Source organism: Aricia agestis, chromosome 3 (genome assembly GCF_905147365.1).
Source record: "Aricia agestis chromosome 3, ilAriAges1.1, whole genome shotgun sequence".
Lineage (NCBI taxonomy): Eukaryota > Metazoa > Arthropoda > Insecta > Lepidoptera > Lycaenidae > Aricia > Aricia agestis.
In genome coordinates this window covers 16,299,844-16,325,900 of record NC_056408.1, presented here as the reverse complement: position 1 = coordinate 16,325,900, position 26,057 = coordinate 16,299,844, and the positions used below count along the sequence as shown (strand labels likewise).

At 37.5% G+C, this 26,057-nt stretch overlaps 1 protein-coding gene across 2 annotated transcripts in view; it reads right to left on the bottom strand.

The window, feature by feature from the left end:
* Positions 1 to 25,576, bottom strand: part of LOC121725315 (GILT-like protein 1) — a 31,711-nt gene extending 6,135 nt beyond the window's left edge. The window contains exons 1-4 of one of the 2 annotated variants that reach the window (XM_042112207.1): positions 25,436 to 25,576; positions 3,519 to 3,599; positions 876 to 1,007; positions 344 to 412 (exon numbers count right to left, since the gene is read on the bottom strand). In XM_042112207.1, coding sequence (XP_041968141.1) covers positions 344 to 412; positions 876 to 1,007; positions 3,519 to 3,593 — 276 coding nt within the window. In that variant the 5' untranslated portion in view covers positions 3,594 to 3,599; positions 25,436 to 25,576. Of the gene's footprint in view, positions 1 to 343; positions 413 to 875; positions 1,008 to 3,518; positions 3,600 to 13,586; positions 13,731 to 25,435 lie in introns of those variants that run through there. The other variant, XM_042112206.1, reaches the window with a different exon arrangement.
* Positions 25,577 to 26,057: the final 481 nt, after the last annotated feature.

The window sequence follows — 26,057 nt, the reverse complement described above, 5'->3', positions numbered from 1 at the left end:
TACTTTTTTGATGGAGCCCACAAACGCTTTTAATTTGGCCGTTGAGTTTAGAGACTTCTTAATTTCAATTTTATCTCTCTCTTTCTCATCCTCTTTTTTGTTCTCCCGTGATGCTTGGAGTCGTTCACTTGCGGAGGATGAGTTCGCCTTATTGCTGGGTTGGGACGCTGCTGGCTGATCATCACGATTCTTTTTGAGGAAGCTCCCGCTTTATAATATTATTAAGTATAGATTGCGAATGAAATTGCGAAGAACAGCGTTAAGCATTATGCCGCATAGTGCGCTCTAGCGCTGCAATTGGAAAACAGGGATAGTGTCTACTGTCTAAGCGTAAAGTACGAACCTTATTGCCGTAGCACTCCTCAGCGCCGTGGTGGCAGTTGAACTCCCATTTCTCGTTGATCTTGTCACGCTGAAAGAATAGATTAATGAGTAATGTGAGTTGGGGGGGGGGGGGGGGGGGCAGCAGCATACCGGCTGCCACCCCCTGCCCCCCCTGGGTACGCCTATGCGCACGCGCTGTACGCGCCGCATTTTAGAACTCGTTGTATGAAATGCTTTGAAACCAGCTCGCACATTCGGAGCCGTTGCAGTTGTCCCCCGAGGCAACCAAATTGTACTATTATCTGGATCTCTCTCTTGTGTAGGGAACACTGCGTTTATCCATACCCAAAAAAGCCTCGTACATACGTCCGCACGTGCGTTCGTACCACGGAGCTCATACGAAGTAGCTCCGTGGTTCGTACTGACATAAATAAATTGAAGTTAATTCAACATTAAAATGTCTCGGTGTGCGGCCTTTAAGTTTGTCGGGTCAGCTAATTATTTATACTGTGGTTCTATCCACGCTATGCTAGTAGGGTAAACCGTGGTACCGTGCTCTTGCCGTAGGGCACCAGCTTGACCTTGAGCAGTCCGCGCATGTCGCGCCACACCGGCGCCAGCTGGCCCGTGATGAACTTCTTGCTGTCCGGGCACAGAGACTCGTAGTACACGGCGATCTTCACCTGAAATAACACGGGTTGAAGTTAGTTACAAACGAATTCCACGAGGGCCGTACCACGAAACCGTTTTGAGACTCTAACGATCGAATCAGAATGCCGCGTCCTGCTCTAACAACGTCGTTTCACGTTTGTTAGAGTAGGACGCGGCATTCGTTCGTTTGAGTCTTAAAAAAACCGGCCAAGTACGAGGTGGACTCGCCCATGAAGGGTTCCGCAGCAGCAATAAGGTTTATTTTTATGAAATTAAGAGGTTTTTGATTTATTTTCATATTTCAGTTGATTTAATGAAAGTTAAATAAAATAATAATAATAATACTCCCCACACCGGTTTCGGTGACGGTGGCCGGTTTCATTGAAACCAGACCAGGTACGCAGGAGTAATTTTTATAGTGCCCAAGTGTGTGCGCAGTACACAAGAGCACTCTCTATTCCTTTTACTCTCATAACACAGTGGGACGGAAGACCGACACGACCGGCGAGAGATCAGGCGCAGGACCGACTTTTTACATGCCCATCCGACGCATGGATCATCTTACTTGTCAGACAATCAGGTGATCAGCCTGCATTGTCCTAACCAAACTTGGAAATAACATGTTTCCAACGCGGGATTCGAACCCACGACCTCCGGAGTCGAGAGCGACGCTCTAACCACTAGACCACGGAGGCGTTAAATTAAGGTTTACCATTTATGACGTATAAAAAAAACTACTAGCTAGATCTCGTTCGAACCAATTTTCGTTGGTAGTTTTTATAGTAATGTACATCATATATATTTTTTAGACTTATCATGCCCCTACTTTAGAAGTTAGAGGGGGGGAATTCCACTTTGGAAGAGTCTTTCTTGCAAACTATTCTGGTTATAAAAAAATGATAGTAGAAACCTTAATATGATTTTTGAAGACCTATACCACACGCATAGGTTAGATGAAAAAATTTTTTTTTTGTTTCAGTTGCATCTATGGGGACCCCTAAAATTTTCAATATTTTTTCCAATTTTGTATCAAAATCTTAAAGCGGTTCACAGACTACATCTATTTACCAAGTTTCAATAGTATAGCTTTTATAGTTTCGGAGAAAAGTGGCTGTGACATACGGACGGACAGACGGACAGACAGACAGACAGACAGACAGACAGAGACATGACGAATCTATAAGGGTTCCGTTTTTGCCATTTGGCTACGGAACCCTAAAAACGGTTTCATTGGTAGGCCTCCTGGATACTTATAATATTATTATAAAATGCAAAAGTGTGTTTGTCTGTCTGTTACCTCTTCACGCTCAAACCTCTGAACTGATTTCGCTAAAATTTGGCATGGAGAATGGAGATACTTTGAGTCTCGGGAAAGGTCATAGGATACTTTTTATCCCGGAAAAATGTACGGTTCCCGCGCGATAAACGAATGTTGGCGCAACGGAGTTGCGGGCGTCATATAGTATCTAGTAATTAGTATGCATATATATGTATTATAAATGCGTGTGTTTTTCCGTCTGCCTATTTTCTGTTTGCCCCTATGTTTGTTACCTATTTTAAAAGATAATACTTTGAATCTCGGGATAGGACATTATATTATGTAACTAACTAGTAAAGTTTTTATTTTATACTAATTCTGTCCAAAAAGTTTACTGCCCCCGCGCGGTAAATTTCTGCGGAACGAAGCTAGCAACATCTAGTAAATTTTGAAAGAGAACGATAAGTGATAAAAACTGATTACTTCTAAGTTTTTCTGAGGTTACTTTTTTGCTTATAAAATAAGAAACACCGGTGTTAGATCATTGACTTTATCGCGGCTAATGGCTTTACGCCTGCGCCATACCATGCGTAGACGCATTATAATTTTTTTATTGATTTTTATAAAAGTCATATTGTACTTTCTTACTTTTCTCAAGATACTTTAAACTTACGTTTACTATCTATTCCGTTATGCTTAACGCATGAGTTCTTTATTTATCGATTTTCGCGATTGTTAGAGTGCGAAAAGGAAAGTTTCCCATGTATAAAATGAACACTTCTACAGCTTGTACTTACATGGGAGAACTTTAAAAGAACACTAGGCAATGTCAATTTCAAGTTTCATTACAATAGTTTTGCTTTAAGTATAAGTAGAAGTTAGCTTAGGTATTAGCTTAGGTAACTGCGTAAGTAAACTTAAATTCCTAACTAGTACCTAACATGTAGATAATTGTTTCATTATGTAAGTATATTATTGCATTGTACTTCAAACTCATCAGTCTTATTGGGCATGTTAATTATTTTTACTTTTTAATGATACAGCTGATACAGCTTTATCTAGATATGGCTATGATTTTAACGATAGAACACCAGTTCTATGCATATTTGCAATCTAGGTACCTACTCACCAGAATAGGTACCTAGATTGCAAATATGCATAGGTACAAAAATTTGGTCCTTCGAGCAGGATTTTGAAAAATTATGCGGCTACTTCACCCTTATATGACCTATCCCAATGCGTAAGGCGGGGCTGAAGCAATAGTAGAATATGAACATAACTATACCTTGCCATCAGTCTTGTTCTTGGCGAGCACACCGCACAGGAACGCCAACGCGCATATCACCAGCAGTGACTTCATTTTGTTCTGAAACAAGCACCTGACATTAGTATTAGGAATATTTTAACCGACTTCCAAGGAGGAGACTGTATCTGTTGTGTATATTTTATTCTTTGCCGTATGCGACGGACTAGCGGGTTAGTAGAAGGGAAGATACACTCATCTTATAAAATTGGAAACGTTCCGAATCCGACCCATCGCAATGTGCGCGTAGCTTTTTAGCATAGTGCATGATATACAGGCTGTAACAAAACTAAGTGATAATACTTTAAGATGTGTACGTGTTCCTCCTAGAGAGTTTACTGTGAAAGTAGCAGCACTGAAAGACCAAATTATATTTCACTTTTGTATAGGAAAACTCGTGACGCTCGGAAGCATGCCCATACAAAAGTGAAAAAAATTTAGGTGTTTCAGTGCTGCTGCTTTCACAGTGAATTCTTTACCAGGAACACATACACACCCTAAAATATTATCACTTAGCTTTGTTACACCCTGTATAAGGATTCATACCTACAGCAAGATTCGAATATGGTACAAAAAATTACTACTGTTTTACCCCAATGGTTCAGTGGTTGTGCAACTGATTGAGGAACAGTTCCGGACAAAAACCGGGGTTCGGTCAAGTGTTACCGTATAACAGAAATCGCCGCATAACAAATGCCTTTCACTTATCTGTAAGTCGATTTGATTTGTTAGTAAACAGTTAGTTACTACTAAATACAACAGCTTAAACAAATGCGTAACGCTGTGATGACTGATGACTTTAGCTCACACTAATGCTGGCCATACACCATCCTTCCTATCGTCTGTGGCTATTTATATGGGCCGAGACGAGTTCCGGACTGTACGAGAACAAATAAATAAATGATATAATAAATAAATAAATAAATAAAAAATCCTTTCCCGAATGTACAAGATTCGCGTAAACAAGTGTGGAATATTTCTAGAAGCCTAACGCCATCTAGTATCGAATAGCAGATTAACGCTGTCTGCGTTTCTTCGATAAGTTGCGCTGGTTTGTCGCTAGATAGATCTGTGTGTCCGTATCCGTAACAGTACTAACCTTCCATAATTTTATTAGATACTAGCTGTCCCGGCAAACGTTTCTTTGCCATATAAAGTATTTCGCCCGTATTATTTTATTGAAGTTGACTAAATAAGTATGTCACCATGGCAACGTCCATCGCTATCCCGTCGCACAAACAATGGTCACCGTCAGTCTCGAGTTGTAATAATTTACTATTATTTATTCAACAAATGCACTTATCAATATAAAAAGTACCCAGTAGCCGATTCTCAGAGCCACTGAATATGCATATAAAGGTTAAAATCAGTAAAGCCGTTTCGGAGGAGTACGCGGCCTAACATTGTGACACGAGAATTTTATATATTAGATAGAATTATGCTAGTAATGGATTATGGAAATTGGAAGTCAGGCTCGGACCGAATGCCTAACGACAATGGTCCGGTTAGGACTTTCAACGTTTATTAAAATTATTAGATAGATTTTCGCCGATGATAATGCGGATCCGGATAACTGCACAGCCCCCCTAGACAAGTGGCAAAAAGCTAACGCTAACGCTAGCGCTAACGCTACAAAATGTATGCGATTTGACATAAGTCATCGCTTCGCTAGCGAATACTAATGTCAAATCCATACATTTTGTAGCGTTAGCGCTAGCGTTAGCGTTTTGCCACTTGTCTAGGGGGGCAGGGCGGAAAATTGAGTTTCTACTGCGTTCACTTTTTAATTTTTATTACTACCAAAATTTTTATTTCTGACGGCCACTGGCCAGTAGATACATATTATACGGCCATAATTTAAAGATTATTTATTTTTATTTAAAGATTGTGTCAGTATCTTTTTTTGTCAAGCCCTTAATTAAAAATAAAAGCTAATACTGTGAATATCAAAATTCAAATCAATAAAATTAAAGTTAAGTAGATAATCGTTCAATGTCTTTGAGTACGGCTTAGGTCAAGTAAAGTATGTAGGTAGGTACTAGTAAATACTGGTTGGACATTTGACGTACTGGCACAAAGTAGACCGGACCTGAGGGTCACAGCAAGGTTGTTGAACTCAATTGACAACAGTACAACAGCGTAACACAACACGATTACCAAACACCAGCTAAAAAGTTTGTAGGGTATTTCGTGTTTTCTAATTTGTTTACGCAAATCCTTACTAAAATTCGAAAGTCTGTCTGTTGCATTTTGCACTGGAACCGCTGAATTGATACTACCACGGATAATACATACTTACCTAGATATTATTATTTTGTGGTTTGATAGGAAACTGACTGGGTCGACCAAGGAACAGCGGGGCTAAAATGGTAACTTTTAGCAATTCCTCTCAATCAATTCAGCGACGATATTACGAGCTCATCAGATCCTACGTCAACGGCAATTCAATTCATTAGCAGATTCATAATTGAAACTGTATTGCCATTCTGAAAAACATAAAAACGAACATAACCGGTTTTTTTCTACATTTATTTATGAATGATCCACGAAATATTTGATATAATTGTTATATTTTATGTATGAAACTGTACATTTATTGTATATTTGTTCATTAAAATCATTTTATAACTAATAGCGGCCCGGCCCGGCTTCGCACGGGTGGACATTGGTTTTTAAATTATTTTTTTTAAATAAAGGTAGTCAATCTTTAAGTTAAGCAGAACATAAAAATAGTTTACATTATTTAGCCTGCAACTACTATATTATAATTATTATGTACATATAACACATTTTTATTGTATTTTTTTTTTATATTTTTATATTTTAAGTGTTATGTTTGATTATTTTATCCTTACCTGCAGAAGATACTATTATTTATAATATTTTGCAATTTCTTCATGTTTTTTTTTTTGTTTAAAATATTTTATGTTTTTTTTTGTAGTTTTATGCTTTATTATTTTATGCTTACCTACATCTACTATTATATACATTTTGAAATTTTCTATTTGTTTTTGTATAAAGTATTTTTGTTGTACTTTTGCGCTTTATGTTTTTTTACACCATACTTCTTTTTGCGTAAAAGATTCCATTAAAATTGGGTTAAAGCTTCCCTGTAAACGATATTTGATGTTGTTTTATTTTATGGCAGCAAAATAAATTGATTATCAGCAGCTCCAACTCGGGATAGGCCAACGTATAGTTGACCATGAGTAAAACATTCTTTTCGTAGGCCGATGCCTACTAATTTGAAAGTTTGACCTTGGGACTTGTTAATAGTCAATGCGAAAGATATTTTTACCGGAAATTGAAGCCGTTTAAATGGGATTGGCAGATCAGTTGGAATCATCGGTATCCTCGGTATATGAGCTAGTTGACCAGCTGCTGGGCCGGTGATAATGGTAGCTACAATTAAATTGTCCTTTAATTCTTTAATAAGCAGCCTTGTCCCATTGCACATATTTGGTGGGCATAAATTTCTCAAAAGCGTGATTGGAATTCCGATTTTTAACGTCAGTTCGTGTGGTGGAAGTCCAGAAGGATTCAGCGAATTTAAAAACTCCTGTGGATAATGGACTGCATCTTCGATATTAGTGACGGTGTCGATCGATAGCATTTATAAAGCATAAGCAAGAAGGAATATTTTGGTAGATTTTTCACACAATTATTAACACTTAATACGGTTCCCTTTTTTCTCTCATTAAATATAGCCTATATTCAGCAGAAATAGTGTGGATTAAAAAATATGCATTAATACTTCCATCGTGCATCGGCATCGTGGGTATCGCAGACACAATAGATCTTCAATTGTTATGCGGGCAGCCGGCTGCCGCTATTGGAGATTTATAGTTAAAGAAATTAATTAATTATAAAAGCAATCAAAAATAATAGTCATTCAAAACTTATTTTAAAAAGTTCTAAAAATATTACTTTCGTAGTCATAACTTTTAAAGCTTTTTTGAAATTAGGATTATAATAATGAAGCACGATAGTCTATATCAAATCAATAAAGCAGCACCCGGCTGTCGCATAACTATTGAAAATCTATTGTGTCTGCGATTCCCACGATCGAGGTAATATTTACGTGGACTCTCCGGGCGAGTCTGTGGCACTGATAATTAAATCTCTCCCCTACCGCACGCACACCCGCGCATCGCGCCTTGACGCCCAATTCGCAACGTGCAGCAGAAATCGTAATATTTTAATTTCGCCATAACATTAAAACCAAACGTCCAATTTTAATCATTCAAAGACCAAATATTATCTACATTAACTGTACTTAGTGATGAAATAATTTATTTTGATAAGGGTCAATAGCATGATTTAAATAAACGCATTTAAATATAGTCCAAAAAAATTCTAGATTTTTTAATAAAAAAATGGTTATTGTGCCTCACTCAACATAGATAGGTATAGTGTGTCGCGGACTTTTTTGTAGATATTTAAAAGATCTATAATTACTTAGAACATTTTATGCCTCTATCTTTTATAGTTTAGGCAGCGTACGCAAAATAAGTAACTTTTCTGGTTGATTTTTTAAACCTTGCGTCCGAAAATCCCAAATATCTTACGGAACCTTATATTTTTCCAAAATAAAAATTAGCCTATGTTCAGCAGAAATGATGCAGGATTCCAATGGTAAAAGAATTTTTCAAATCGGTCCAGTAGTTTCGGAGCCTATTCGACTCAAACAAACAAACAAACAAACAAACAAACAAAAAATCAAATCTTTCCTCTTTATAATAGTAGTGTAGAAAACAAAATGTTGTTTAGCAATTTCACCATAATCTTCAAATATCGTTATATTTTCGTAACGTTACTGCCGCAAGGGCATCTATGCCCATATAACAATATGAAAATTTAACCGATACTTGAAATTATTAATTACATATATGGAAACATAATATGGTGATTTTGATTTAAAGAGAAGTATCCTAAGCATATGCTACCAAAAAGTAAGATTTTGCACCAAGGTATGCTATGGTTCCGAAGATACTAAGAGAACTCCGGATTCCTTATAGATAAAAGTTTGGGGGTTCCGGCGTTGTTTTACGAAGAAAGCATATTATTATGCTACTATGTAAATTACATTCATCGTCATCATCATCACTACCATCACACCACAGACCAATCTATATATATATATATATATATATATATATATATATATATATATATATATATATATATATATATATATATATAACTCAAAGGTGACTGACTGATTGACATAGTGATCTATCAACGCACAGCCCAAACCACTGGACCAATCGGGCTGAAATTTGGCATGCAGGTAGATATTATGACGTAGGCATCCGCTAAGAAAGGATTTTGATCAATTCCACCTCCAAGGGGTTAAAATAGGGGTGGAAAGTTTGTATATAATAATACGAGCGAAGCCGCGGGCAAAAGCTCGTTATATATATAAAACTCAAAGGTGACTGACTGATTGACATTATAGTGATCAATCAACGCACATCCCAAACAACTGGACGGATCGGGCTGGAATTTGGCATGCGGGTAGATGTTATGACGTAGGCATCCGTTAAGAAAGGATTTTGATAAATTCCAACCCCAAGGGGTTCAAATAGGGGATGAAAGTTTGTATATAATAATACTTCTTAACGCGAGCGAAGCCGCGGGCAAAAACTCGTTATACATAAGACTCTTGAATTCCATAAAAAACAGCGCGTCTGCAGTTTTTAGTTCTCATCTGAACGACAGATGGCGTTGAGTGTATCAAATTAGCCTAACAAATAAAAAATACAATAAATAAATGCACCATTTAGTAGACTATTTTTAAAACACGTTCACAAACTGCAAAATTCTCCCAAAGATGTCGCTGATTAATTTTAATCGGAAATGACTTTTATTAAAGCTTTCTTAACTCTTTTAGTTTTTGGCTCTTTTAAAATATCTATATTTTTTATAAATATAGATACTAAAAAAAAAATGTTTTTTTTTATTCCGTCGGCGGGATTCGAACCTGCGACTCCCGGCTTGAGCTACCAATGCGCTCATCCATCTCTTTTTCTGACATTATGTATTTCTATTGCCGCTATAATACTAAATACTAAAAACAAAATAAATTAAATATTTAAGGCGGGCTATATGTAGCTTCACTCTGCATCCTCTATCAGTTGTATCACGGGGAGTGCTCTGAGGAATTGTTCGGAATCATACCTCCTGCAAATTTTCGCTATCGCCCCACGCGATGTGGCAGTGGCAGTCTTCCACCGTGCATTTTTCGCGTAACTTTCTGCCGTGCACTGTAAAACTCTGGAACGAACTGTCACCAGCAGTATTTACGGACCTATACGACCTGCAAACCTTCAAGAAGAGAGCGTATTCCCTCTTAAAAGGCAGGCAACGCAGCTCTTCTGATGTTGCGAGTGTCCATGGGCGACGGTAGTTGCTTTCCATCAGGTGACTCACGACTCACAAAATTACGCTCGTTTGGCCTCACCCTAAGGGTTCCTTGTTGACTACGGAACCCTAAAATATGCGTCATGTCGATTTTTTTTATTATTATTTTTATTTTTTTATTTTATTTATTTATTTAAATCAGGCATCTTGGCCCATATTATATATACCTTATAGACTAACATACATAACATATAAACTAAAGCTAACACTAAGCACTAAACACTAAACACGTATTGTCTGCGACGTGGGGCGCGACGTGTTCGGAAGTCGTCCTCGGAACCTTCTGTAGACGACTCCAATCGGCCAGAACTCCTCCTTCTCGAAGGTCGGTAGATGATGCGTCGGGAGCCTCACCACAAAGGAGCTAAAATTGACTTTGTGGCGGGACTCCAAACGCTCGACCCTCAAGACGAAGTTCCTGATGTAGTCCACGACTTGCTCGACCGTCGTGGACCAGTGCAGTCTGGACACGTACAGCGGCGTCGCGGGAGTCTCACGCCGCAACAGCTGCTCGGGTCTTTCGGGTGCGGTGCCGCGATGGTTGCGGACGACGGGTTTCTTCTTCTTCCTCTCCACTCTTATAAACCCGTCATCATCGCACTTTCGGGCTGAACGTGATCGCTTGCGCACCACGACGGCGAGTTACGAACTCGGCATCAGGTGACCTACATATTGAATTACCACTCTTTAATTGTGATAATTCATTAGGTAGATCGCTGATCGTAGACTCTGATGCCTGCAGTCTACCTCGAACTTCGGCCAACTCTTCTTTCAGGAACCTGATGTCCTTTAAGAGGGTGACGACGTCGACGTGGTCCAGCGTCACGGGCGGTAGCTTGTGCAGATTTTTCGCCACAAAAGCCGGCACCTCATCCGGATCCGTCTGCTTCAGCAAGGATATTATATCCTGCACGCTTCTTTCAGTTCCATCCCTCCGTCGCGATGGCATATTCGCGCTCTGACCGAGCGTCTCGTACAGCAACTGCTTTCCCTGGGCAATCTCCTCGCTGGTGAACGAGGACTTGCAGATCTGCAGTATACTGATCTCGTCCATTGTGTCGATGGCGTGCTGGATGAACGCCAGCAACTCATTCGCCACGAGCGCCATGGTGACGTGCAGCGGCAAGCAGCCGCGCGATTCGCGAAAATATTAATTAATAGTTAATATTAGCTGCGTGTGCATAACGTGGAGCGTGACCGTACGCTAGCTCGACACATTACACACTGAATTTAATTTTATGAAATAAGGGGGCAAACGAGCAAACGGGTCACGGCTCACGGTTCACTGAATAATTAAATTAATCAACAATCTTACGCGTAAATAAATAGTACGAGCACACCGCGTGCACTGTGCAGTGTTCGCTGTAAATAAGAACAAGTATGACATGTCCGTGTTCGCGTGGAATGGCGCGTAATTTCAAACGCGGTACAAGACGGTAAGTATAGATGTCCGCATCTAGCACAGTAAAATTTAATACAGACAGACAGACGGCCTGACAGACCGAAACTATAAGGGTTCCTTGTTGACTACGGAACCCTAAAAAGTAGGTAAGCACAAATCTTGCAAAAAAACTTTGGTGCTCGAAGTTGGGCTTTGAGTGAGATTTCGTGCGTCTACTAACATGAACGGAAGGTGTCGCGTCGAACTGGCATCGTTGCATACCAAAAATTACCGTTAAGAATATCAGTATTAATAACGTTATTTTTATACCTATAGGTATCTAAAAATGTTACCCACAGACTTGTATGAATATTAACGAAATGGGTCGCGTCGAACTGGCAACGTCGCATACCAGAAAATAACGATATTTTTAACGGTAATAATAACGGCATTTTTTAAACTATATTTAAATGTTATGTTACCTACTAGATATCGTTAAAAATATCGTTAAGCTACCCTTATAAAAATAACGGTAGGTAACGGTAATTTGTCTAGTAATCGATAACGTTATGAAGCCATGCTATATGCTGGCAACATTTTTTACTTTAGTCATGTTTGTATACAAACTTCAAAGTTTTGAAACCGACTTTGTAATTTAAAATTTCTTTAGTTAAACAATTTCTATAATGTATTACGACATAAGAATAGTTCTAAGATCAAAGATACGTTTATAGTAACATATTTTGATGATTCTGCTATTTGACAGAAAAACAATTCGGATTTATTGGACCATTTTTACGACTTTTCATAGAAAAATGTCAAACAAATGAATTGCTTAGTACGAATCATTAAATGAATTGCACGTTATGAGAAGTTTAAAAATGAATCGTACATGATTCATTGTATGATTCAACTAAGCGACCATTTTAGCCCCGCAGAGCTTCATTAAAATGTTAGAATCGGGCATATAATATACCTGTCGAATAATATTATGTACATACTTAGTAACTACATTGTATTATGTACTTAGTAACTATATTGTACATTGTATACCCGAGGAAATTGATTCCTAGGCAGTTGACAGACCTACGTCGTTTTGTCGGCTTATGTCAATTCAATGTTAGCTGTGTCGGTCGGATGGGTTTGACGTAACGCGACCAAATTACTTAGGTCCGTCATCTGCCTAGGAATCAACTTCTCTGATAGTACATACACTTCATTCTAGAAACTTTTTTGCCGACGTTACCGCTTGTTCTGCATTCGTCGGTAACTGTTGATTGTTTGATATTCTGCACACAGCTGTTTACGAGCATTCGAGGAATCTTATTACAGTCAATTTACATTCGACATGTCGTCTATGTGTACGAGATAAGGATCATTTTGTAGAAACTCGCGGTATAATAACTTTGGACGGACACAACAGGATCTAATGTCATTTTCCTGGATTACCGATGTAACTAGATTACTTTCGTCACTAGCTGTTACACGCAACTTCGTCGATCTACTTCCCTCGTTTATGACGTTAAAACCATCATTTTTCGAAAACTATGTCCTTTCCTTGGACCCAAATCCGCTTCACCGTGAAGTGGTAAGAAACTTACAGACATGCAGATGGATGGAACCTTGGAATTTTTTGATATGAGCACGGGCTATAACCTAAAATTAGGTTGACAAGCCTACCTAGCATACGCCAACGAGATATCTCACTCTACATGTTTTCTCGATGTTTGATGGTTTGTCTCTTCATCTCTATTCACCCTAGCATGACAAACATTTTTTCTCGCGTAGATCTATCATCGAAATAACACATTTTTATAGAGTTTGGTCGAGATAATGTCGAGATTTTGACATTATGAGACGAGTAACTACTCGTCTCATAATGTCAAATTTTAATTATCTCGAGAGTGAGATATCTCGTTGGCGTATGCTAGGTAGGAAGGTAAGGTAATAGAGTGACACTCACGAGTCATGACCAAGACGAATCTGATGATACCTACTTTTTTTTAACATGGGGAAATGCTTTACGCATCCCCGGCAAATTGGGGATACCGGATATCGGCCGGGGTATGTGGGACTCCTGCGTAGTCTACCCACTAAAACCCCATGGTGCTCCACTCATCGACTAAGGCAGAGTTGGGGGTACGATAGAACCGACCGCAACTAATGATACCTACCTACCTAGGATCTAAAATAACAACATTGAATAGCTCAAAATAAGTAGTTATATAAGCAGTAATTTTTCTCACCCTCAATATTAAAGCAAGCACTAAAATAATCAACTTTTTCACACCAAACATAAGCACAAGTTAGCACAATATGAAACTTAACACGAGTCAATTTGTGTTAATTGTTCTGTGTTATGATTAAGACTGACGACTGGACGTATCAGTCTGACATTTTGACCCCCGATAACTGAGAAAGTGGATATAATATAGAGTCTATATTATAGACAACTGATCGGGTTTTACCCAAATGAGTGAAGAAATACAATGCTTGCAAGGAAATTCGAATTAATATTTTATTCCCATATTATTATGAATGTAAACAAATTGTGTAACGTAGCTTAGCTCGTCCATAGTTAATTTTGTGATACTTAGTCCGGACATATTATTGTTATAACTACTTACATTGTATGTTTAAAATGAGGCTGATTTGTTGATTTTTAATTTTTTATTAATTTGTATTGAATACCTATAAGGACGGCATTATCGTTTTACGATAAAGTCCTTTAATTAGAATTAAAAAAAAAAAACTACTTACATTGTATAAATCCTACATTTTGTACTTAAAATATATTTATACAGTGCAACTAAGTGATAATAACTTAAGGTGTGTAATTGTGTACGTATGGAGTTCACAGCTGTGTAAGTAGCACCACTGAAAGCGATGAAACTGATTTTGTTTTTTTTTTTCCACAGTATACACTCTCTCTTTTGCAACTTTGGCTTTTTTCACCGAAGACGGTCATTGCGCTAATGCAGTGGCGGCCTTACCCATTGCGAGGTCCCGGGCGGAAGGTCTTTGCGAGGCCCAGCCCCCTACCATGAGCTCTTATAGCAGTATTACTATAATATTACTTTCAGATTTGGCACAAACAAAATACATCGTTTTATTTATATAAATAGAGATCATGTTTGTTTATACGAAATTCAAAAGTAATATTATAGTAATTACTGCTATAAGAGCTCACGGTAGGCCCCATGGGTTCGCCACCCCGTAGCTCGTAGGGCCGCCACTGCGCTATTGATTGTCTAGGTCTACTAACTTGTTGCGAAAAAAAATGTATTTAATCATGAAACCTAGAAGCTACGTCGCGTCGCACACTCACGGTCTAGTGCTTTAACCACTGAACCACGAAGGTATCTAGCGTCTACCAGTTCGATTACCCTTGCAAGTTGCTAGGTTCACTATCCACATTAAAATTATAATGCGAAATAATGTCTGTCTGTCACTACATTTACGCTAAAACCGCTTAACTTAAAAATCTTATATATAAAAATGGATTTTTAAATGTGTTAGTCGCGCTAAAACTCGAAAATGGGTGAACGGATTGGGCTGATTTTAGTCTTAAAATATTCTTAGAAGTCCAGGGAAGGTTTTAAAGTGACACGAAGTTCACCGGGACAACTAGTAAAATTATACATTTTATTTTCAAAACATTCCTACTTTTTTAGTAAAAAGTGGACCCCGTGCGAGTTTCTTACGCCGGTTCTTCTCGCCGGGCTAGTTCCCGAACCGGTGGTAGGCATCATGTAGAATTGTAGACTTTCAGAGAATATTTGCAAAAAAATTTGAAAATTTTTTTTGAGTTTGAACTGATTTTGAGTTTGCTGGCCTGGTTGTGACAATATTTACTAGCCACCAAGATGTTGAGAAAGAAAATATAACAGAAACAGTGTAAAACGTCGAACAAAAGTTTTTGTTACTCAATACTTTCTGTGCTTGAGCTGCCTTCAAGCGTGAAAACATTGTAGTAATATACAGGTGTAACAAAACTAAGCGATACATAAGGTGTGCACGTGTTCCTTGTAAAGAGTTCACTGTGGAAGTAGCAGCGCTGCAAGACCAATTTTTTTTTTCACTTTTGTATGGGCAAGCGCCCCAGTGCCGCGTCACGAGTTTCCCCATACAAAAGTGACAATTTTTTTGGACTTTAAGCGCTGCTACTTTAACAGTGAACTCTCTACAAGGAGCACATACACACCCTAAAGTATTATCCCTTAGTTTTGTTACACCTTGTATTATGCTACTAGATGACGCCTGCAACTCCGTCGCCGATGAAAACTCAAAGTACCTCCATACCTAATCAGTTCAGCGGTTTGGTCGTGAAGAGATAACAGACAGACAGGCACACTTTCGCATTGATGTAGTATGGATTCATCTCCGTTGTTCGTTACTATCTTTATCAGTCTGTCATTACTCGTGATAAGCTGGCGCCGCCGATAGCTGCTTGACCCCAAGCTATATTCAGCTGTTACTGTCGGCGTTGACGACGGTATGTTGACCTAATGCGAGTAGCATGTTCCAGGTGTCCAGAAGGTAGGATTAGGGGGAAGAGGAACATGCACAGTAATAAATCAAGATAGAACGGCTAAGCGGGTGGAGTACGCGTGTTTCAATTTTGCACAAGTGTGCAAGATTCGTACTCGTAAAGTCTCCTCTACATATCGGCGGACGCGTCGCCAGATTGTATCTGCGGATGCGTCCGACGATGTGTAGACGGCGGTTTTTGCTTGTCTGTGGTAGGTATTTGACGTCGGCCGATGCATCTGCCATACATCCGTTTGGTGTCGGTTTTTCGACACGGATCAAAGGGATTGAGCGCGAATGCAAGGCGCCTGTCCACACGTCTGCCGATGTATCAGTATTCGACGGAAATTTAGTAGGAGTGGACGTGTGTGTTTGTCGTCGAAATGGCTAACATGACCAACGAGGAAACATTTCAGTTCGCCCTAATCAAAATTAAATAAATATTATTATAAGGTATATAAGTTAATATTGCCAAAATATTTATTTCGAATATATTTTCAATTACTTTGTTGTGTTTTTGTGTATATGTCGCAGCCGACTGGTTTAAATAGCCGTTCAATCAAACAGCTAGCCCTTTGACTGAACAACGCCATTCAATCACGCGGCTATACGTCGTTTAGGCGACTTGTTGACTACAACGTTCAACACTACAGCTAGACGACGCTTAGCCATCTGGTTTAATGGCAAATTAACTAAGGCGACCATTAGCTTAATATGTAAGTAATTTGGGAGAATAGGAAATCTTTTTGTATTTTATTGAAAGATTATTCTCGGATTAAGTTTAATGCAATAAGTATAAAATAAAAAATTCTGAGGCGTGTTTTATGACGGTCACCGGCAACGGCGCAGGCGCAGCACAGTCACAAACACAATCCAGAAAGTCCAAAAGTAGGTTAGGTTAAAACCTAACCTACTTTTGGACTTTCTGGATTGTGTTTGTTTTGTTTTGGCGGGGGGCTGTGCCCCCCGAACCCCCCTTTCGGGGGGGCTGCATCCATCCATTTCATAATCCCGTGATTTCTCCTCGAATATTTGTTGAAATTTTGATTCACTCGTATACGTGCCCCCACAATTTTTGTCTCTTTAATAACACTTGTAACTTTTATTAACTCCTTTATTTCCGAAAAACAACCACAAACACTAACAAACACCTGCTAGTTGACGCCATATTGTAAATAAAAAGCACCTAGCGCCGCAGCGGTGCGCGCTGAACTACTTCAATTAGACGGCGGCTTTTGAATCAGCTGTAGTGTTGAACGTTTTGAGCGACTAAAATATTCAATATAAAAGCTAGACGTGTGATTGAATGGCGTTGTTCAGTCAAAGGGCTAGCTGTTTGATTGAACGGCTATTTAAGCCAGTCGGCTGCGACATATAGACAGCATCCACCACCTTCTTTTGCTCCACCATTTTTTTATTACTCTACTGCAGTGCACTCTCAGGTAATAATTATAGGTGCTAATTAAGATTAATTAAGATTTAAGCATATAGAAGCAGCCGCTACTGCCTCTATATCCATTTTTTGCGGCACGAGTTACATCTTTCACGATTGAGCACAGACTGATTAACTCACAGATGTGTGGACGGATCGCAATTTATCCGCAGATATGGTTGCGGATGCATCTCCCGACGCATCCGCCGATGTGTAGAGGAGGCATAAAACGTACATTCAGTCAGCGCGAGCGTCTCGACTTGATTACACCGGAGCAGTTGTGCAAAAATGCCTCATTGTGCAGTGTCTAATTTTAAAAACAGAAGTACAAAAGTAAATCGGTCAAAAGGAGGTATTTCTTTCCACGGTTAAGTTATTTGTTTTAACTAAAAGCAAAGCAAAAATTGACACGACCGATTTCTTAGCAACGCACGCGCGTCGCCGTTCTATCTTGATTTATTTCTGTGGGAACATGACTTTGAACCCCAGCTCTAACTGCGTCAGGATATGTCCCTTACAGCCTAGGGGTTGAAACTCTTTGGCTGTAAGGAACATCTCCTGTACTCTTAAAAATCTACCGAGATTTAATGAAATTTTATAATATGAAAAGTGTGATTTTTAGTCCCTTGTGTATATCTTGTACAAGTACAAGACAAGTCTCATTGTGCCAGTTACATGGGGATAATAATTTATAATATCTTGATTGCAAAAATTTAGAAACTTCATAATATACGTTGGTACACCAATGTATATAGTCTACAGATTATGCATGGACACCACATTGTTATACAAAATATAGATTAACATCTCTTTATTTTTTATAATGTAGCATGAATAAGTTCTTATCCGTTGCACATCGATACATTAATATGCGAATGAGGTCACAAAACAATGAGAGTTTTTGATGTGATTTTAGCGGGAATTACTATGATACAAGGTTTCACACAAAACAACAATGAATTTTATTATTCCTATATCCTACCGACAGTTGAAAACATGACTGAATGAAGTGGGTAACTTACATTTACATAAATTTTACAACATGAGAGTAATTAGTAATTACTCATTTTTTCCCTTACAATTTTTGTTAAATTGCAACTTACCTACGATTTTCATGAAATTTAGTATATAAGGGGTTTCGGGGGCGATAAATCGATCTAGATAGGAATCATTTTTAGAAAATGTCATTTTCATCGAATACCGAGCAAAGCTCGGTCAAATAGCTAGTTTAATTTTTAAGTAAGTAATCATCAAAAACAGTTTTGGGACTTACGACCTTTACTTTCGTGCTATAATGTGGGAACCGTTGTTACGCGATATTGTTCACTATTAGCTGCAGGGCAAAGTACAATCCTCGCGGGCACGATTCATCGAATCATTATATCACGATTGGAGGATAGCGGGGTGTGTAGGCGGGGCGTGCTTTGATATTTTTGGCAGCAAGGTATACATATAATCCACATTCTTTCCGTACTCTGCACCAATTTGTCCCAACGCCGCAACGCGCTGGCTCAATGCGTTGGCCTAATGCTTGCATTTAACATTTAATCAGTTTAACAAGTGTAGTACCGCCCTTTTGTAATCAATTGATACAACGATACAACTTAGCTTCGGTCGAACAGTTAGTATAGTTAGACACAGTAGCGAATGCCCTTGGCGTAGTAGGTACTATTGCGTACTGACTTTCGCAAGGCATGTGCGGTATGACTTATTAGTGGTACGATATTATTCATGTAGCTCTAGAATACTTGAATGAATACTTGTTTCAATTGCCGATACTAATGCGCGAGAGAACCGCATAAATATGAGAGAATAACATAAATACATTTGAACTATATGCCTGGATTGCACTAATCGTAGCCATTCGACCTTGTTGTACGTAAGTCTATGATATTCTATTATAAATTATTTTTAACAAAAAAATTAAAACCGACTTCCAAGGTGAAAACAATAATAACATCCTTATAATATGAACTAAAAAGTATTAAATAATTTTCCTATCTAATAGTGCCTTTTTCCGAATTCGGCTAAACCTCAACTATTTCTGTACTCAATCTTCATCATTTTGAAGTCGGTACCAGATAGCTGAATCTTTAGTTCCCTGACAGAATATTTGAAACTTTTGGAACTGGCACCGACTTCAAAATTATGAAGATTGAGTACAGAAATAGTTGAGGATTAGCCGAATTCGGAAAAAGGCACTATTAGATAGGAAATAAGGATGTTATTATTGTTTTTACCTTGGAAGTCGGTTTTAATTTTTTGTTAAAAATAATAATTTCACTCTTTTTAGTTACCTTTTACGTGGGAGAGCCATGCTTCGGCACGAATGGGCCGGCTCGACCGGATAAATACCACGTTCTCACAGAAAACCTGCGTGAAACAGCGCTTGCGCTGTGTTTCGCCGGGTGAGTGAGTTTACCGGAGGCCCAATCCCCTAACCCCTACCCTATTCCCTTCCCTACCCTCAACTTTTCCCTTCCCTTCCCTTCCCTACCCTCCCCTATTACCCTATTCCCTCTTAAAAGGCCGGCAACGCAATTGCAGCTCTTCTGATGCTGCGAGTGTCCATGGGCGACGGAAGTTGCTTTCCATCAGGTGACCCGTTTGCTCGTTTGCCCCCTAATTTCATAAAAAAAAAAACCTACTAACCATCGCGTAAGAAAATACTTCAACCCCTTAATATTATCTTAATCTTGGTAAATGTTTACAAACCTACCCCATTTTATTTGACAAACTACTACAAAAGAAAGTCGACTATATCTGGGTGTTGTGGTCTAAGTTTCAACCTAACCTAACCTACTTTTGGACTTTCTAGATTGTGTTTGTTTTTGTTTTGGCGGCCCCCCTAAAGGGTAAAAGTATTTTTTCCATAGTGCCCCGTTTCCTTCAGTCCAACCCAAATGTGTGCCTTACGCTCTGGAGTAAAGGTTGAATTTGTTACTTATGTTCAATTTTGTGGTAAGTACTTGAAATATTATGAAACAACATTATGAAACAACATTAAGTATATTTTTTTATATTAAAATCGCTTTGAAATACTTATACCAAATAAATAAGGACATAACGTGATGACTTTATGGTGTTGTGTGTATATTGTATCCATATACAATGTAATTTGCATAGTAACATATGCTTTCAGTTCTTAAAACAACGCCTAAACCCCCAAAGTGGTATCTATAAGGAATCCGGAGTTCTCTTAGTATCTTCGGAACCATAGTATACCTTGGTGCAAAATTTTGCGTTTTGGTAGCATATGCTTAGGATGCTTCTTATAAAACCAAAATCACCATATGTTTCCATATAAATTTTGAGGAGTTCCCTCGATTACTCATGGATCCCATCATCAGATCACCACTTTTGTGAAAATGGGACCAAATTGGAGTGAAACCTAATATAACAAAACAAAAATTTTGAAAATCGGTTCACAAACGGCAGAGTAGTGGTCGAACATACAAAAAAAATATATATCCACAGCCGAATATATAACCTCCTCGTTTTTTGGAAGTCGGTTAAAAAAGGTAGATATCGCACTAGCGCGTACAGTCTGATACGGCCAAATGAAGGTAAGTCCCTTCTTTTGAATTAGTTGCATGTTGGCAGCGAGTGAGCGACGAGGTGTCACGTTAGAATATGATTGTGTCACGTTTTTGACTTAAAATGCCTAGCTGCGTTTTTAGGAAATGCGAAAATTATAAGTAGTTATAAGGTAAAAAAAGATGAAAAAGTTACGTAACACAAGTAGGTAAGTACATGAAAACATCTAATAATTAATTTTTATTTGGATATTTTCCAATATTATCGACAAATTATTTAATGCAAAAAATTAAACTAAAAAAGGATAGAAAATACGGACGACAACTGCAGCGTGATAAGGACAGATAATCGTGTGACAGAATAATTGCGCATGCGTGCCGATGTGCAACTCTAGAGTATATAGCAATCCTTTTCTACATGATTCGTAACGTATTATCTGTCGCATTCATTGTTTTAATTTATAGATATACCAGAGGTAGGTATTTATATGTCGTACAGGAACAAATTCTGAGGACCGCTTTGTATGAGCATACGCCATCTTTAATAAAATATCATTGGTGTAAGTGCTAAATTTTATCAAAATCGGCCCTGAGAACATGCAGATAATGTATGTACCTTATAATATGTACTTTATAATATCTTAGTATCTTAAGATTTTAAAGAGTTAAGATAAATATGCCAGAATGGCGAGTTAGGCTAAACTTTTCAGTTTCATAACACAAACTACAGACTAGAAGAGGTCAGAAGGACAAAATATTATATTAAACATAAAACATATTATATATTAAACATAGTAAAATCATTTTGCTAAGAATTCTTGACACTATTACTATTAAATATTAATTAATACTTATTCCAATATACAACCGAATAAACCGTCTGTAATTTTTATAGCAAAAAGTAGCTCACCAAAAAAACAGCAAATTTACTTTTACAAATAGTATAGCTGGTTGGCTTTGGAGTTTGGAACCGGGAAAATGATTTGAAATAAAAAAATCGGCCAAGTGCGAGTCGGACTCGCGCACGAAGGGTTCCGTACCGGTATAGAGTGAAAGTAGACAAAAAATTGTGTTTTTTTGTATGGGAAATATTTACTTTATTTTAATTTTATAATTTATTATTAAAGTACAAATATAATTGAGGATTTTGTGAAAATTTCAAGTGCTTACTGTTACCATTACTGATTACGAGCAAAAAAGGCCAAAAAATCACGTTTCTTGTATGGGAGCCCCCCTTAAATATTAACTTTATTTTATTTGTTGTTAGAGCAGCATCAGATATACACAATCTGTGAAAATTTCAGAAGTCTAGCTATAGCGGTTCTTGAGATACAGCCTGATGACATATAGATGAACAGACGGATAGACGGAAAAACATCGAAGTCTTAGTAAGTAGTAGTCCCGTTTTTACTCTTTGGGTACAGAACCCTAAAAAATAACATAATATGTAGAGGGTGTAACAAAACTAAGTGATAATACTTTAGAGTGTGTATGTGTTCCTTGTAAAGAGTTCATTGTGAAAGTAGCAGCGCTGAAAGACCAAATTTTTTTTCACTTTTGTATGGACGAGCGCCCCAGCGTCACGAGTTTCCCCATACCAAAAAAAAATTGGTCTTTCAGCGCTGCTACTTTCACAGTGAACTCTCTACAAGGAATACATGCACACCCTAAATTATTATCACTTAATTTCGTTACACCTTGTATATACGGTCGAATTGAGAAACTTCCTCCTTTTTTAAGTTGGTTGAAAAATGTGAATTCTATGTATAGATAGCTAGACGATGACGTAGGAAAGTCACAAGGTTTGTTCAAAATATAGGGGAAAAAATTGTAATTGCTCTTATGTTGTAAAATATTAGTTACCCGCTTCATCCACACATGTCTTCCATTATGAAAGAAATAAAATATGTAGGGCAGTTCCATGTAAAAGTCTACCATAAACTAAAAAAATAAATACCTGATTTTGGTATTAAAAATACTTAATTATAGTCACAACATTATGGCACTATTAAGATTTTATAGAAGCAACAATTTCTAAGCATTACTATTCTAGCAAAACTGCCATTTATGAGATGATGTCGTGAGCTCGGCTGAGTGTGGTTTTGTGTGATGGAGTTCTGACTTAGTTTTCACGTTATGTATTTTAAATTCTTGTCATATTTTGTAACACACTGATTGTTCAAACAATTAAATACCGATATAGCTTTTGAGATTCGAGAAAATTCATTTTTATAAAGATATAATAAGCTTGTAAGATTACAGTGTCGAGTTGTAGTGTCGGTCACATAAAAATTATTACTTTTGTCTATAACTACAGTAAATTTTTTTTACATCAACAAAATTAGAAACTTTCCTATGTGACGGCGTTACTCAAATGATAGTGGTATTAAAAAATTGACATCTTTTTTTATAACACCTAAACTCTAAAAAATATTTTTGTAGTGTCGGTCACATTATAGAGTCGATCATGCCCAAAAGTAGCGTTTTGTTTGTTATTTTTGCTGATAGATGGCGAAAACAGCTATAGAAAGCAGAGAGAGAGAAGCAGAAAGCTAAATTATTATTTTAAGAACCTGCCAGACCACCTCAAAGTCAAATAACATCCAAAATATTGCGATGTCTGGAAATGGGAAGCAATTGTCACAAAAATCTGGCAGTAAGATATCAGATTATTACAGATATCGCAAGAAAATAAGATAAAATTATTGATTTTTAAACTTTATTGAATGTAAAATAGACCTGCAGAACTGGAAACCTTCTAAAGTAATAGCGACCGAAACTTCATAGTGTCTGGTCGTTCTTACCTCTATAGGGCTCATATAATGGAAAATTTTTAGCTTAAAAAAATGACGAAAGTCTGCCTATCGCTGCCTCATGGGTTATTATGTTAATAGTTTTTGAGAAAATTCCGTGTTGAGTTATTTTTTGACTAATTATTAGTGATTTCGTTTTTGTGACGTTTAAGTTCAAAAAAAGCATTTTAATGAATTAACTAATTATTGATTAGCTTTTATATACTTTAAGAGTTCATACTGTACGTGCTGAGATACAGAAATTTTAAAGTTGAATGTAAAAATACCGACTTATACCTGCAAAAAGTGAGTGTAGTGTCGGTCACGTTTTGGGCTGTAGTGTCGGTCACGATTTCTTTTGCTAATCAATATTTTTTTAAATAACTTACAGGTTATAGGTAACCATTTTATAATAGTTTGTTTCATGCACTTTCGATAAAAATACAAAGTAGAGTTATTTAGCACACAGAGAGGAAGATTATTGGTGTTTACAAACACTCTCGGAAACGACTTCCTTTTGTGTGCAGTGTCGGTCACGTTTATGTTTGACTAAATAAATGCTATTTGGAAACAACAGTGTATACCATTTTTTCAACATAAGTTAACTTGTTTTATCTGCTACAAAGCCATCTTAAAATTAATACTAACAACATGATAGTAACCATAATATATGACAAAATAAAACGCAAGTCGTATCAAATGTAGAGTCAGTCACATATGGAATTGCCCTGTATGTGAAATCCACAGACAAAGATCAAGATCTATGTCTTTGGTGAAATCTTATAATTAATTACAGAATCTATAAAAACGCATAGCGGTTTTTCGTAGCTGTTATCGTCTCGAGAGATAAAACAAGATTTAACGGTAAAATCTATCTAGATATTTATAACCTAATATTATTAGGATCGGAACTCTCTCTTCGCTACTTGGTGTTAATTACGAGATAAGCCTCAATCCAGTAGAGAAAGCTTTCATCCGCTTCCAAAGGTCAAGCCAGTTTTCACTCGATTTTACTTATACAGTGTGTAACAAAAATAAGTGATAATACTTTAGTGTGTGTACGTGTTTTGTATGGGCAAGGGCCCGAGCGTCACGAGTTTCCCCATACAAAAGTGAAAAAAAATGTTGGTCTTTCAGCTTTGCTACTTTCACAGTGAACTTTCTACAGGGAACACGTACACACCCTGAAGTACACACTTATTTTTGTTACACCCTCCCCGCGTTCCAGATGACGTTAGAAACGCTCACGCTCAAGACCGTAGTTTTTCCCGTTCCACTAGCTTGTGAGCGTCAGTGATACAAACCCAAGTGGAACGGATTATGGATTGTTTTGAGCGTTTTGGTCAAAATTAACGTCATCTGGAACGCAGCCCCTGTATAATACTTTCTTATTTTGTATTATAATTCCAGCAAGAGGAAAAACTCTTCAGCATTAAAAAGAAAAATAGTTTATACCTAATAATAATATTATGTTCTATTGGATTTTCCATTTTGATAAACTAATTTACTAATAAGACGGTAGTCCTAAATTCAGTAGCAATATAATATTATAATGAGAATTAAATACGATTTTATTTAAATACTGTTCCGACATACCTAAATATACAAGTAATTTATAATTATAATATGTATAATTACACAGTAACAAAAATATCATTATAAATAATGCAATTTTTTGTTCAATTTAACCAATATTTAGGTACGGAGTGCGAGTAAATGAGCGCAAAAAAAAAAAACAAACAAATCAACATAGACGCACAGAATAATTAGCACGTACTTAGTTTGCAGTTTGTAAACTGACTTACCTGGTCAAACCTGTTCGAAAACTACCAAAGAATTTCAAACAAAAACCCGAGCTCTAGTTCAAACAAAGATCGCGTGATTTTAAACGTGGAACACGCACGGTATTGGCGCGCTTCGAGTTGTGACTGGCGAGAGGCGCGTAAGTGGACATCGCTCTCCCACGGCCAAAGTAATTGGTGTGGCCAATGCATTACAACTTCTTTGGAGGAGCAAAATTAACTTTGCCGTTTGTCAAATAAATACGTGAGTGGAAGAACCAGATAACTAACATTTTATAACATAAGGACAATTACATTTTTTTTCCATTATAATTTTAACAAACCTTGTAACTTACCCACTTCATCATCTAGCAGCTAGCTAATATATATTCTGGCTACACACAAAATCCAGTTTTTTTTATTTCAAATCATAATTCCAGCTCTAAAATAAATAAATAAATAAATAAAAATTGTTTTATTTCTGAATAAATTTGAAAACAAACGTTCTCAGAAAGTCTACATGGTGCCTACCACCGGATCGGGAAGTAGCCCCGGCGAGAAGAACCGGCGAAAGAAACTCGCACGAGGCCACCTTTTACCAAAAAAGTGGAAAATAACTAATAGCTTAAGCTGATTTACACTAGGT